The following is a 14,630-nucleotide window of genomic DNA, read 5'->3' on the forward strand; positions in this document are numbered from 1 at the left end:
AGGGACAGTCTATTACTCTGTCCTTAGAATGGTCCTTGGAGATAATTCTTAAATGTCAAAACATTTAATCCAAACATTTTCCATTTGAACAAAATTGTGACATTTCTAAAATGTCCTTCTGGGTTATCCAGTGTTCTGTTAATTGTTGATGCAGTGATGGGTTTTACTGTTTCAGAAAATAAATGTGATGTTGCACAACTGTTCTCTACTGGTAATGTGCTATTAAAAAGTGGCACTTGTCAAGATGCTAGAGCTAACTTAGGAAAAAGGCTAAAACCTGCAGCTCTTAATAACTAGAATAACTTTTCAAATTTGAGGTACATGTTTAATTGAACAAATCTAGATGTGCGGCACACGGATGTATAACACAGAGTCCCATGAACGAATCTGGTGCAAACAGGCTCATAACTGCATCTGCCAACCAGGCTGCATCAGGGGATGTAGTCATGTGACCGGTGGTCAGGAGGCCGACGGTCACATAACTCCCCCTACATCCAGAGACGGATCAAGACTTTGGGGGGCCCAGGGCATTTGAGACAAGGTGGCCCTAATGTCTTCCCCACAACATAATCACAGTATATTTACACACACACACACACACACACATACACACACACACGTATATATATATATATATATATATACACATAGAATTGAGCGGCACTCTCAGGACTTTAACAAAGAACGGGTCCTCAGCCCATCATAAGCAAACTTATGATGGGCTGAGGACCCGTTCTTTGTTAAAGTCCTGAGAGTGCCGCTCAATTCTATGTGTTTATACAGTGGATCACTCTGCAAGAGAAGGCACCAGGTATTATATTCATTTAAACAGGAGTGGCGACCACTTGGACATCTATATATATATATATATATATATTTCTCTGACGTCCTAGTGGATGCTGGGAACTCCGTAAGGACCATGGGGAATAGCGGCTCCGCAGGAGACTGGGCACAACTAAGAAAGATTTAGGACTACCTGGTGTGCACTGGCTCCTCCCTCTATGCCCCTCCTCCAGACCTCAGTTAGAATTTTGTGCCCGGCCGAGCTGGATGCACACTAGGGGCTTTCCTGAGCTCCTAGAAAAGAAAGTATATTTTAGGTTTTTTATTTTCAGTGAGATCTGCTGGCAACAGACTCACTGCTACTAAGGGGAGAGAAGCGAACCTACCTGCTTGCAGCTAGCTTGGGCTTCCAGGCTACTGGACACCATTAGCTCCAGAGGGATCGAACACAGGCCCAGCCTCGGTCGTCCGGTCCCGGAGCCGCACCGCCATCCCCCTTACAGAGCCAGAAGCAAGAAGACGTTCCTGAAAATCGGCGGCAGAAGACTTCGGTCTTCATAAAGGTAGCGCACAGCACTGCAGCTGTGCGCCATTGCTCCCCATGCACACCACATACTCCGGTCACTGATGGGTGCAGGGCGCTGGGGGGGGGGGTGCCTTGGGCTGCAATAAGAGTACCTTGCTGGCAAATACCACATAATATAGTCATAAAGACTATATATGTGTAAAAAACCCCTGCCAAATATACATTTAAAAAGCGGGAGAAGTCCGCCGGAAAAGGGGCGGGGCTATCTCCCTCAGCACACTGGCGCCATTTTCCCTCACAGCTCCGCTGGAAGGACGCTCCCAAGGCTCTCCCCTGCAGTTTCCAGACTACATAGGGTAAAAAAGAGAGGGGGGGCACTAAATTTAGGCGCATATAATATATATATAGCTGCTATAGGGAAAAATCACTTGTGTAGTGTGTATCCCTGCATTATATAGCGCTCTGGTGTGTGCTGGCATACTCTCTCTCTGTCTCCCCAAAGGACTTTGTGGGGTCCTGTCCTCGTTCAGAGCATTCCCTGTGTGTGTGCGGTGTGTTGGTACGGCTGTGTCGACATGTTTGATGAGGAGGCTTATGTGGAGGCGGAGCAGGGGCCGATATATGTGATGTCACCCCCTGCGGGGTCGACACCTGAATGGATGGACATGTGGAAGGAATTACGTGACAGTGTCAACTCCTTACATAAAAGGTTTGACGACATAGCAGATGTGGGACAGCCGGCTTCTCAGCTCGTGCCTGCCCAGGCGTCTCAAAAGCCATCAGGGGCTCTAAACCGCCCGCTACCTCAGATGGCAGACACAGATGTCGACACGGATACTGACTCCAGTGTCGACGATGATGAGACTAGTGTACATTCCAATAGAGCCAACCGTTACATGATTACGGCAATGAAGAATGTGTTGCACATTTCTGATATTACCCCAGGTACCACAAAAAAGGGTATTATGTTTGGGGAGAAAAAACTACCAGTGGTTTTTCCCCCTTCTGATGAATTAAATGAAGTATGTGAAGAAGCGTGGGCTTCCCCCGATAAGAAACTGGTAATTTCTAAAAAGTTACTAATGGCGTACCCTTTCCCGCCAGAGGATAGGTCACGTTGGGAGACATCCCCTAGGGTGGATAAAGCGCTCACACGCCTGTCAAAGAAGGTGGCACTACCGTCTCCGGACACGGCCGCCCTAAAGGAACCTGCTGATAGGAAGCAGGAGGCTATCCTGAAGTCTGTATATACACACTCAGGAATTATACTGAGACCGGCTATTGCTTCAGCATGGATGTGCAGTGCTGCAGCTGCGTGGTCAGATTCCCTGTCGGAAAACATTGATACCCTAGACAGGGACACTATATTGCTAACCGTAGAGCATATTAAAGACGCTGTCTTATACATGAGAGATGCACAGAGGGATATTTGCCAGCTGGCATCTAAAATAAACGCAATGTCCATTTCTGCCAGGAGAGGATTGTGGACTCGGCAGTGGACAGGAGATGCAGATTCTAAAAGGCACATGGAAGTTTTGCCTTACAAGGGTGAGGAGTTGTTTGGGGATGGTCTCTCGTTTCCACAGTAACAGCTGGGAAGTCAGCATTTTTACCCCATGTTCCCTCACAGCCAAAGAAAGCACCGTATTATCAGGTACAGTCCTTTCGGCCCCAAAAAGGTAAGCGGGTTAGAGGCGCGTCCTTTCTGCCCAGAGGCAGAGGTAGAGGGAAAAAGCTGCAACATACAGCCAGTTCCCAGGAACAAAAGTCCTCCCCCGCTTCCTCTAAGTCCACTGCATGACGCTGGGGCTCCACAGGCGGAGCCAGGTACGGTGGGGGCCCGTCTCAAGAACTTCAGCAACCAGTGGGCTCGTTCACGGGTGGATCCCTGGATTCTACAGGTAGTATCTCAGGGGTACAAGCTGGAATTCGAGACGTATCCCCCTCGCCGTTTCCTCAAATCTGCCTTGCCGACAGCTCCCCCGGACAGGGAGGCAGTGCTGGAGGCGATTCACAAGCTGTATTCTCAGCAGGTGATAATCAAGGTACCCCTCCTTCAACAAGGATGGGGTTACTATTCCACAATGTTTGTGGTACCGACACCGGACGGTTCGGTGAGACCCATTTTAAATTTAAAATCTTTGAACACTTATATAAGAAGGTTCAAGTTCAAGATGGAATCGCTCAGAGCGGTGATTGCAAGCCTGGACGAGGGGGATTACATGGTGTCACTGGACATCAAGGATGCTTACCTGCATGTCCCCATTTACCCTCCTCACCAGGAGTACCTCAGATTTGTGGTACAGGACTGTCATTACCAATTCCAGATGTTGCCGTTTGGTCTGTCCACGGCACCGAGGGTATTTACCAAGGTAATGGCCGAAATGATGATACTCCTTCGGAAAAAGGGAGTTTTAATTATCCCGTACTTATTACTCCTTATAAAGGCGAGGTCCAGGGAACAGTTGTTGATCGGAGTAGCACTAGCTCGGGAAGTGCTACAACAGCACGGCTGGATCCTGAATATTCCAAAGTCGCAGCTGGTTCCTACAACGCGTCTACTGTTCCTGGGGATGGTTCTGGACACAGAACAGAAAAAAGTGTTTCTCCCGGAGAAGGCCAAGGAGTTATCGTCTCTAGTCAGGAACCTCCTAAAACCAAAACAGGTGTCGGTGCACCACTGCACGCGAGTCCTGGGAAAGATGGTGGCTTCTTACGAAGCAATTCCATTCGGAAGGTTCCATGCAAGGATCTTTCAGTGGGATCTGTTGGACAAGTGGTCCGGGTCGCATCTTCAGATGCATCGGCTGATAACCCGGTCTCCAAGGGCCAGGGTGTCGCTACTGTGGTGGCTGCAGAGTGCTCATCTTCTAGAGGGCCGCAGATTCGGCATACAGGACTGGATCCTGGTGACCACGGATGCCAGCCTTCGAGGTTGGGGGGTAGTCACACAGGGAAGAAACTTCCAAGGACTATAGACAAGTCAGGAGACTTCCCTACACATAAATATTCTGGAACTAAGGGCCATTTACAATGCCCTAAGTCAGGCAAGACCCCTGCTTTAACACCAGCCAGTGCTGATACAGTCAGACAACATCACGGCGGTCGCCCATGTAAATCGTCAGGGCGGCACAAGAAGCAGGATGGCGATGGCAGAAGCCACAAGGATTCTCCGATGGGCGGAAAATCATGTGTTAGCACTGTCAGCAGTGTTCATTCCGGGATTGGACAACTGGGAAGCAGACTTCCTCAGCAGGCACGACCTCCACCCGGGAGAGTGGGGACTTCATCCAGAAGTCTTCCAAATGATTGTACACCGTTGGGAAAGGCCACAGGTGGACATGATGGCGTCCCGCCTCAACAAAAAGCTAAGGTTAAGGGACCCTCAGGCGATAGCTGTGGACGCTCTAGTGACACCGTGGGTGTACCAGTCGGTTTATGTGTTCCCTCCTCTGCCTCTCATACCCAAGGTACTGAGAATAATAAGGAGAGGAGTAAGAACTATACTTGTGGTTCCGGATTGGCCAAGAAGAGCTTGGTACCCAGAACTTCAAGAAATGATCTCAGAGGACCCATGGCCTCTGCCGCTCAGACAGGACCTGCTGCAGCATGGACCCTGTCTGTTCCAAGACTTACCGCGGCTGCGTTTGACGGCATGGCGGTTGAACGCCGGATCCTGAAGGAAAAGGGCATTCCGGAGGAGGTCATCCCTACGCTGATTAAAGCTAGGAAGGAGGTGACCGCAAACCATTATCACCGCATATGGCGAAAATATGTTGCGTGGTGTGAGGCCAGAAGGGCCCCAACGGAGGAATTTCAGCTGGGTCGTTTTCTGCACTTCCTACAGTCAGGGGTGACTATGGGCCTCAAATTAGGTTCCATTAAGGTCCAGATTTCGGCTCTGTCGATTTTCTTCCAAAAAGATCGGCTTCACTGCCTGAAGTTCAGACGTTTGTTAAAGGAGTGCTGCATATTCAGCCCCCTTTTGTGCCTCCAGTGGCACCTTGGGATCTCAACGTGGTGTTGGATTTCCTTAAGTCACATTGGTTTGAGCCACTTAAAACCGTGGAACTAAAATATCTCACGTGGAAAGTGGTCATGCTGTTGGCCTTGGCTTCGGCCAGGCGTGTGTCAGAACTGGCGGCTTTGTCATGTAAAAGCCCTTATCTGATTTTCCATATGCATAGGGCAGAATTGAGGACTCATCCCTAATTTCTTCCTAAGGAGGTATCTGCTTTTCATTTGAACCAACCTATTGTGGTGCCTGCGGCTACTAAGGACTTGGAGGATTCCAAGTTGCTGGACGTGGTCAGGGCCCTGAAAATTTATGTTTCCAGGACGGCTGGAGTCAGGAAAACTGACTCGCTATTAATCCTGTATGCGCCCAACAAGCACATTCTGCGGCTGGACTGCCGCATCCTAAATCTGTAAAAGCCCATTCCACGAGGAAAGTGGGCTCTTCTTGGGCGGCTGCCCGAGGGGTCTCGGCTTTACAACTTTGCCGAGCTGCTACTTGGTCGGGTTCAAACACGTTTGCTAAGTTCTACAAGTTTGATACCCTGGCTGAGGAGGACCTTGCTTTTGCTCATTCGGTGCTGCAGAGTCATCCGCACTCTCCCGCCTATTTGGGAGCTTTGGTATAATCCCCATGGTCCTTACGGAGTTCCCAGCATCCACTAGGACATCAGAGAAAATAAGAATTTACTCACCGGCAATTCTATTTCTCGTAGTCCGTAGTGGATGCTGGGCGCCCATCCCAAGTGCGGATTGTCTGCAATACTTGTATATAGTTATTGCCTAACTAAAGGGTTATTGTTTAGAGCCATCTGTTGAGAGGCTCAGTTATTTTTCATACTGTTAACTGGGTATAGTATCACGAGTTATACGGTGTGATTGGTGTGGCTGGTATGAGTCTTACCCTGGATTCCAAATCCTTTCCTTATTGTGTCAGCTCTTCCGTCACAGTATCCTAACTGATGTCTGGAGGAGGGGCATAGACGGAGGAGCCAGTGCACACCAGGCAGTCCTAAATCTTTCTTAGTTGCGCCCAGTCTCCTGCGGAGCCGCTATTCCCCATGGTCCTTACGGAGTTCCCAGCATCCACTACGGACTACGAGAAATAGAATTACCGGTGAGTAAATTCTTATTATATATATATATTGTATATTTAATTTGAATTGATTAAAAAACAAAAAACAAAAAAGACTTCTGCCTTATTCTCCCATGTTGAGCTGCCTTACTGCACACACTGCAGTGACAGCAGCATTCTCCTCCACCGACATGTCCCTCGATGCGGATGTGCTTGACTGCCCGCCATCTCTTCTTGTTCGCCCCTGTTCCTCCTTGCAAGCTGCACACCAGCCAGTCACATTGAGAGCTGGCGCAGGCTTTCAATGTGGGTGGTCGCCGGCAGCACGGCATAGCAATGCGGTGCTGTCAGTATGATGGCTCAGCTGCTAGTGCCTGCTGCTGCAGCGCTGCGGATCAGTGTTTAAAATCCGATCTGTGGTGAGCGGCAGGGGGGGGCCTTTAGATCTGGGGGCCTGGGGTACTTACCCCCTGTGACCTCCCCCCTTAATCCAGCTCTGCCTACATCCTGCATACATACAATCCCAACGGTCGGCATGCCGACCAACAGGGACTTTTCCCACTCGTGCATGTCCACGACACCCATAGTGTGGGAATAGAACCTGCGGTCGCCACCAAGGGCCCTGCAAGGGACTTGCTGCACAAGCCCCCTCCCCCGGCCGGGATTCCGCTGCCGGGATCCGGGCGTCGGTATGCTGACCGGAGGACTCCTGACCGCCGGTCACACGTATACCACACCACTGCATCAGTATTTGTGTGGGCTGCTTACATTTAGAGGTTAACCAATTTAATAATAATCAAAAAAGAGGGATACAAGCCTACATTGGTCTTACTGCATCAAAGTGCTAAATAGTGATAAGTGATTGCCCGCTGTAGAATAAAGCACAGCTTGCTCTGTACCATATTAATCGCTAGTAACGTTGCCCTGGCAGGGCACCCCACCCCTACCCCCACTGTAAGATCACCCCACCTAATCCCACCCTTGCTCCACTGTAATACTTACCTGTGCCAGTCTCTACTGCCTCTGACAGCCATTGGCAGGGACTGGAGGGGGATCCCCACGCCTCACATGTCGATCTCTGGACATGCTTTAATGCAGTGGCTTCCATAATCATGGTTCCCATACTCAGTTCTCAAGGCACCCTAACTGTCCAGGTTTTAAGAACACCCATGGCAATGCATAGATGGATTAATTAAACTGAATGAGATACTAATTAAGTCACCTGTGCACAAGCATGGCTATCCTTTAAACCTGAACTGTTAGGGTGCATTCAGGACGGAGTTTGGGAACCACTCGTTTAGTAGATTATCATACACAGTAGCAAAGCCTCCAATGTAACTGTCATGCAAATAATAAAGATAATAATAATAATAATAATAATAATAATAATAATGTCCCAACACAGTAAAGCAACAAATATACAGTAATTTCTGAAGAAGAAATAATAATGTTTAGCTAATAGATCAACAATGTTACACATATTTGAACTCTTTTATACTACTTTAGTAGACGCTTAGAGTCAAGTGATGGTTTCTTCATGCGGGATCATATCATAAATAAACTTGCCCTCCATTATGCTACTTTTATTTTCCAGCCTTGTGCGACATGCATCCCATGAGAGCTCTCTTCCTAATTCCCAGGAACCAGCCACCAAAACTGAAATCAAGGAAATGGTATGCACAATGCTATATGTTACACAGTAATTTTGCGGATACTTGGATCTGAATAAAATAAAATGCTATTTTTTACCCTATTACCTCTGTGCTAACAATGTTCTGGGTAAGTGAGGTAGTACAGCCTGTGTCTTTACAGGATAAAGTGGTTTAATATGCCTACTCAATGGTTGATCGGTCTAGTGGAAAGAATGTATTAATAATCACACAGATGACTAGTTAAGAGCAACTTATTGCTTTCCAGTGCCTTTATTTTCTTGTACCTTACAGAAGTAGTCTGGATAATTGGATTTGTTGAAGGATAACTCAGCAATGGGAAGATCATGTACTGCAGGGCTAAATTGTATATAACTATGGAGAGTTATATCAAATAAAGCTTCTTGAAGAATCTGACCTGTATGGCAACATTCAGAGTTAACATGGCTACATTCAGGGGAAGCAGTTAGCTTTCCGATGAACGGGATCCCAGTGTCGATATACTGATGCTGGGAATCCGAGGGAGGACACAAACCCGGCGTCGATATACCGACTCCGGGTGGAAAGCCGGCATCAAAATACAGAAATTGGGATCCCGATCATTCAGACAGTGGGATGCACTGCCGCCCAGCTGCGCGTGGGAAGGGGGGGGGGGGTGCACGGGAAGGTTAGGGTTAGGGACCAGGGACGGAATGTTAGAGTTAGGCACACAGAAGAGGCGGTTAGGGTTAGGCACCCAGCGGGGAGGGTTTGGTTTGGGCACCACTGGGGAGGGTTAGGGTTAGGCACCCATAAGGGAGGGTTAGGGTAGGGAAAAGGTGAGGGTTAGGAGGCTTAATCGGGGGCTGTTGGTATTAGATGGATGGGATGCCGCTGTCTGTATACTGACCGCTGGCATCCCGTCCATTGGTAACTCATACTGAACCCATACGGTAATGTTATTTCTTTGGCAGGAGTCACAAGACCAACTGTTTTTACCGGAGACAGGGCTTTTTATTCTTTAATAACTAGAGACCCATACTATGACTAGTATAGCAGGATAAGAACAGGTTATATAAGAACAGGTTATTATAAATTACAGCAGCATACAGAACAAAAAATGACACAAAGCAATGGCCCATATCAAACAGTTACTTATCTAATTTTACAAGAAGACAATCTATACTACATATTGCACATGGGGTAATGCTAATGCTCAGGAGCCATATACTGTACATTTGTAGTCTTAATGTCACATTTTAAACATGGTATACAATGAAAAACTAAATAGCTTCTTTATTCACCAGTGTTAAAAGGATCATAAATGGCTATCATTAACACAAGGTACAGTATGTAGTCATTATGTCAACAATGTTAGGGTTAGGGTATGGTCAGGTTTAGGGCTTGGGCTTAGACACTAAAAATGCTATGTCCACATGTTGACATTTTGGCAATTGGGTGTCCATATTCTGAAGGTAAACAATAACATTACATAGCACACCCTAACACAGGCCGGATTGCTTAAATTAAATTGTTAAAAAGTACCATCTGCTTTCCTGTGTTATTATATGTGCTACTGAAAGCTACATGAAGTCTATTTGTGTGGCGAGAACAAGTTGATCTAGCACTTTGGATAAGTCAGCCGTAAACCCGCACATTTGGTTGTATCAGCTCATCTATGTGATGTACACATTTTTAAAACAGAAAGGGTAATGTAGCATTTTTAAAATCTGTGCAGTGGAAGTACTGTATGTTGTGTGAAAGTGTGTTACACAGCTAGGTATACACACATCATATATTATGCAATTGAAGTATTTCTTGTGGCAACAAACTATTCATACGTGCTTCATGTTTCTATATTTATAGGTCAAAGAAATTTCTTCATTTTGTTGATAATTGCCTAATTAAGAACTACACACATCGCCCTACAACAGAAACTCTGCTAAAACATTCCTTTGTTAGAGACCTACAAAATGAACGTCAGATACGCATCATGTTGAAAGACCATCTGGACAGGACCAGGAAAAAGAGAGGAGAGAAAGGTAGGCTACATTAGATCCTGAAGTGTCATGTGTGAAAGGATAATATCCTGTTAAAAGTCAAATCTTTTCAATTCAAAAGCTGCATCAATCACTATGGTTTTCAATCAAAACCAATGGCAGTTTATTAAACCAACTGGTTTATTTACAGATGAGGCGCAATCCTCACACCAGCACCACTTTCCAATTTGTTTGACATACAGTAAGTGGTTTAACTGGCAGGCCCCCTCTGTCTGCACCAAAATGTCCAGTAACCTCATCAATTTAATAATATTATCATCCAGCTCTCAAAGCCATATGATATAAGTGTCACTTGATAGGTGTAAATGCCAATTTTAAGTATTATCACTGCTTAACTAGTTGACACTGTAGTGTTGTCTGTAGCCTAGTGATGAACAGAAGAGGATATTGATATAAAGTAAGAACTAAAGGCCCATATAGACGGGCCGATACGGGAGAGATGTGTGCTGAGCGAACCGCTCAGCACACATCTCTCCCGCCGCTCAGCACAGCGCGATCTGTGCTGAGCATGCAGGGGAGAGACGGGGGGGGGGGGGGGGGCGCTCACTTCAGCCAGCGGGTGAAGTGAGCGACCCGCTATATTGGCCTGCACGGCAGGCCAATCTAGCAGCAGCGCTAGCGATGCGTGGGGCTACGCATCGCTATCGCTGTAGGGGGTACACACGGAGCGATAATGCTCAAATTCTAAGCAATCTAGTCAGATTGCTTAGAATATCGCTCCGTGAGTAGTGTACCCCCCTTAACTGGTGCTGTGCTAACTCTGTCCCAGCACAAAGTGATTTAAAAAAAAGAGTAAATTACATTAACCATATATAAAAACATTGTTTCTTTTTCTTTTAAACTTGGTGGGAACATTAAAAGCTCATTTCTAATATACGTCTGTGAAACAAATATATGTTGGGTGATTGAGGCACAACAACTTGCAGCATTAGTATACTAGCTGTAGCATTTGTTCTGGGAAACTGTGGCAGGGGGAAACAAAATGTATACCAAAGCAGTGTAAAATACTGTACAGTACATCACACTTACCTGCAATATAGGGGCAGCCCATATCTTTCAGAGAACCTATGAAGCAGCTGGTGCTGTCATATTCAAAGATCTGGAAGGGAAAGAGAGAGCAGTCAGAGCTGGACCTTTAACTTCCTTAATAGCAAATGGTTTTAATATATGTCTCTTTACCATAGAAAATACAAGCAAATTGCCATGTTGCAATGATTGGGTGAAAATATTTGGGCTACTTCCAAAGCTCCCGAGTTCTACCAAACTTCATCAGTGAGATCTTTTATCCTTAATGTGCCGCATTTATTGTGTATTGTGAAACCTATAACCCAGGAATACATTTAAGTTAGTAGCTCTTTTGGATTAGGTACTGTACACTTGGATCTTTTTCTTTTGACCCTTAGAAAAAAGCCCACCTAACACATAAGTGCTCATGTGAAAACTGGATGGCCCATTGACACAATTTGCTCTTTTTTTTTTTAGTGTCTGTTGTCTACTATGTGTACTTTATATGCATTCTCCACAGGAAACAATGATCCCTATTTCATGGAGGTTGGAAACAGTGCTCACGGTGTGATATGAGCTACCTCCATCCCCACCTAGAGCATGGATCCACAAAAAAAGAGTCTATGACCCCGAAGGTTGTGTTAAAACAACAGATAGGGTTACAGCATTCCAAATGACAGATTCCATTAAAAGCAAACTTCCTTTTTCTACACATTTTGCGCACAAGGCACATCCAGGCAGTCCAGATGAGATTACAAAGTTGACAGATGACTATACCCGCTTATACTATACTGTATTATACCTTTTGTTTTTTCAGATGACACAGGATATGAATATAGTGGGAGTGAGGAGGAAGATGATGAAATGAATGAAGATGAAGGGGAGCCAAGGTAATTATATGCACAGTTCCTAATTTCCTTAATCAAAAGTAAACTTGTAAGAAGAGGACAAAATATCTTCATTAAATGGCAATAAAAGATCATTTCAGGTAAATCGCTCAGGAGTTGCTTAGCCTGCCAAGGATATAAACTATGGCACACAAGATAAAAGACTCCGCTGCTGTATAAAGCTGTATATCGGCTGTCAAAGACAAGCTAGAATAGAAAGTTATTTTAAAAGCTTAAAGGAACACTCATCAAACGTGTCTATAGCTTGCATTTCTGTTTATGTAGAGCATTAGGGATGTTTCTATAGATAAACTTTTCTGCAGAAGCCAGAGCGCCTAACTCCGAGTCACACCCAAGACCAAATGTGGCAATTTTATAGCGATTTTATGATTTTATGCAAACTGTGCATGCATCGGGTGCTGCATATGCATAATTGTGAGTGTACGCACTATTCAGAGTCATACAGTCAGCAATGTCACTCTGGAAGCTAAAAGAATTCAAATGCATGGAAGAGAACGGTCTTGTAGAATGATGGTGTCAGAGACATGTGTCAAGAGATGTGTTCTACTGAAAGTCATGCGTATGCTCAAAGGATGCCAAAGTCTGACAGATCTCCTGCACTTACAGTAGTATGGGATAAGTGTAAGTACAAATGATGGGGTGCAGCCAAGATTGCGGCTGTCAGGATCCTAACAGTCGGAATGCCGATGCCAGACCCCTACAGCTGTCAGAGTGCCGACACCAGAATACCAACTGGATCAGGAGACTGATGCCAGGATCACAATTGTAAGTATAGCGGGCGGGTTAGGGCTGGGGGGTTTAGGTGCTACCTGGGGAGTTAGGGGTTAGGCTGCGGGGGGGGGGGGGTGGGTTATGGTTAGGCTGTGGGTAGGGAATGTTAGTGGGTAGGGGACAGGTGGGGACACTCTTTCCTCCCTCCTGTCGGGGATTGCAACTATCGAGTTGCCAGCATCTGTATTCTGCTGGCGACATCCCGTGCGCAGGCAAATCATACTGAACCCCAAATGAAAGTCATGATGGCTGCTCATTGGAAAATAGCAGTTGGGCAGTTAATTTGCAAAGATGCCTACGTCTAAGAATATGCGCGTATACAGTAGCTGCATAAGCTTTCTGTTCACAGTGGAATTCGTATTATGTGCATCGCCAAATGTTTATTAATTATTGATGAATGCAACTTTTTCTCTCATACATTTCTTCCCATTTATTAAGCCAAGTAAAAACATAGAGATAATAAAATGTTATATGTGCAACATTTTTAACTTAACACACATTATGTAACATGCTGTAAGTGTATTAGGTACGTTTGTCTTTTCAATGTCATTTTGAGGACAAAAAATATGGCAAAACCACATAGCTTCATTCTATGAAGTGTAAAAACACCAGGCTACAGACTTCTCTAACCTGCGCACTGGCTACATCTCTGACCCCTAAACTGCTCCTCACCAGTGTTACATTACTCTTTAGACCCAAACTTCCCTTCTATTCAGGAAGTATCCAACACAGCCCCTGGAATTGCCTACATAAAATTCAATCTACAAATACATTGCAGAAGAATGTGAAAATGTACAGTACATGGTGGGAGGGACAACACATTAAGGGGGATATTTGCGTTCGGGCTATTTGATTTAATCGGCCGGTAAAAAGTGCATTTTCACCAGAAAACACACAGGTTCAGCGAAACCTGTGTGCTTACGGGTGAAATAGCCCCGTTTTCGGATATAAACGGGGCTGTTATCGAGGATTTTGCTTTGCCTGCTAGAGGCAGGTGAAACAAAATCTAGAGATGAGCGGGTTCGGTTTCTCTGAATCCGAACCCGCCCGAACTTCATGGTTTTTTTCACGGGTCCGAGCAGACTCGGATCCTCCCGCCTTGCTCGGTTAACCCGAGCGCGCCCGAACGTCATCATGACGCTGTCGGATTCTCGCGAGACTCGGATTCTATATAAGGAGCCGCGCGTCGCCGCCATTTTCACACGTGCATTGAGATTGATAGTGAGAGGACGTGGCTGGCGTCCTCTCCATTTAGATTATAAGAGAGAGAGATTTACTGGAGCTTAGGACTAGGAGGAGTACTGTAGAAGTGTAGAGAGTGCAGAGAGTTTACTAGTGAGTGACCACCAGACAGTGCAGTTTATTTAATATATCCGTTCTCTGCCTGAAAAAAGCGATACACACAGTGACTCAGTCACATACCATATCTGTGTGCACTGCTCAGGCTCAGCCCAGTGTGCTGCATCATCTATATATATTATATATCTGTCTGACTGCTCAGCTCACACAGCTTATAATTGTGGGGGAGACTGGGGAGCACTGCAGTGCCAGTTATAGGTTATAGCAGGAGCCAGGAGTACATAATATTATATAGTGAGTGACCACCAGACAGTGCAGTTTATTTAATATATCCGTTCTCTGCCTGAAAAAAGCGATACACACAGTGACTCAGTCACATACCATATCTGTGTGCACTGCTCAGGCTCAGCCCAGTGTGCTGCATCATCTATATATATTATATATCTGTCTGACTGCTCAGCTCACACAGCTTATAATTGTGGGGGAGACTGGGGAGCACTGCAGTGCCAGTTATAGGTTATAGCAGGAGCCAGGAGTACATAATATTATATTAAAATTAAA

General features: G+C 45.8%; 1 protein-coding gene across 1 annotated transcript in view; it reads left to right on the top strand.

The window, feature by feature from the left end:
* NRK (Nik related kinase) overlaps positions 1–14,630 on the top strand; it is a 511,622-nt gene that overhangs the window by 287,899 nt on the left and 209,093 nt on the right. The window contains exons 9-11 of the mRNA XM_063937359.1: positions 7,993–8,071; positions 9,893–10,068; positions 11,909–11,981. Coding sequence (XP_063793429.1) covers positions 7,993–8,071; positions 9,893–10,068; positions 11,909–11,981 — 328 coding nt within the window. The remainder of the gene's footprint in view (positions 1–7,992; positions 8,072–9,892; positions 10,069–11,908; positions 11,982–14,630) is intronic.

Source organism: Pseudophryne corroboree, chromosome 8 (assembly GCF_028390025.1).
Source record: "Pseudophryne corroboree isolate aPseCor3 chromosome 8, aPseCor3.hap2, whole genome shotgun sequence".
In the NCBI taxonomy this organism is placed as follows: Eukaryota; Metazoa; Chordata; class Amphibia; order Anura; family Myobatrachidae; genus Pseudophryne; species Pseudophryne corroboree.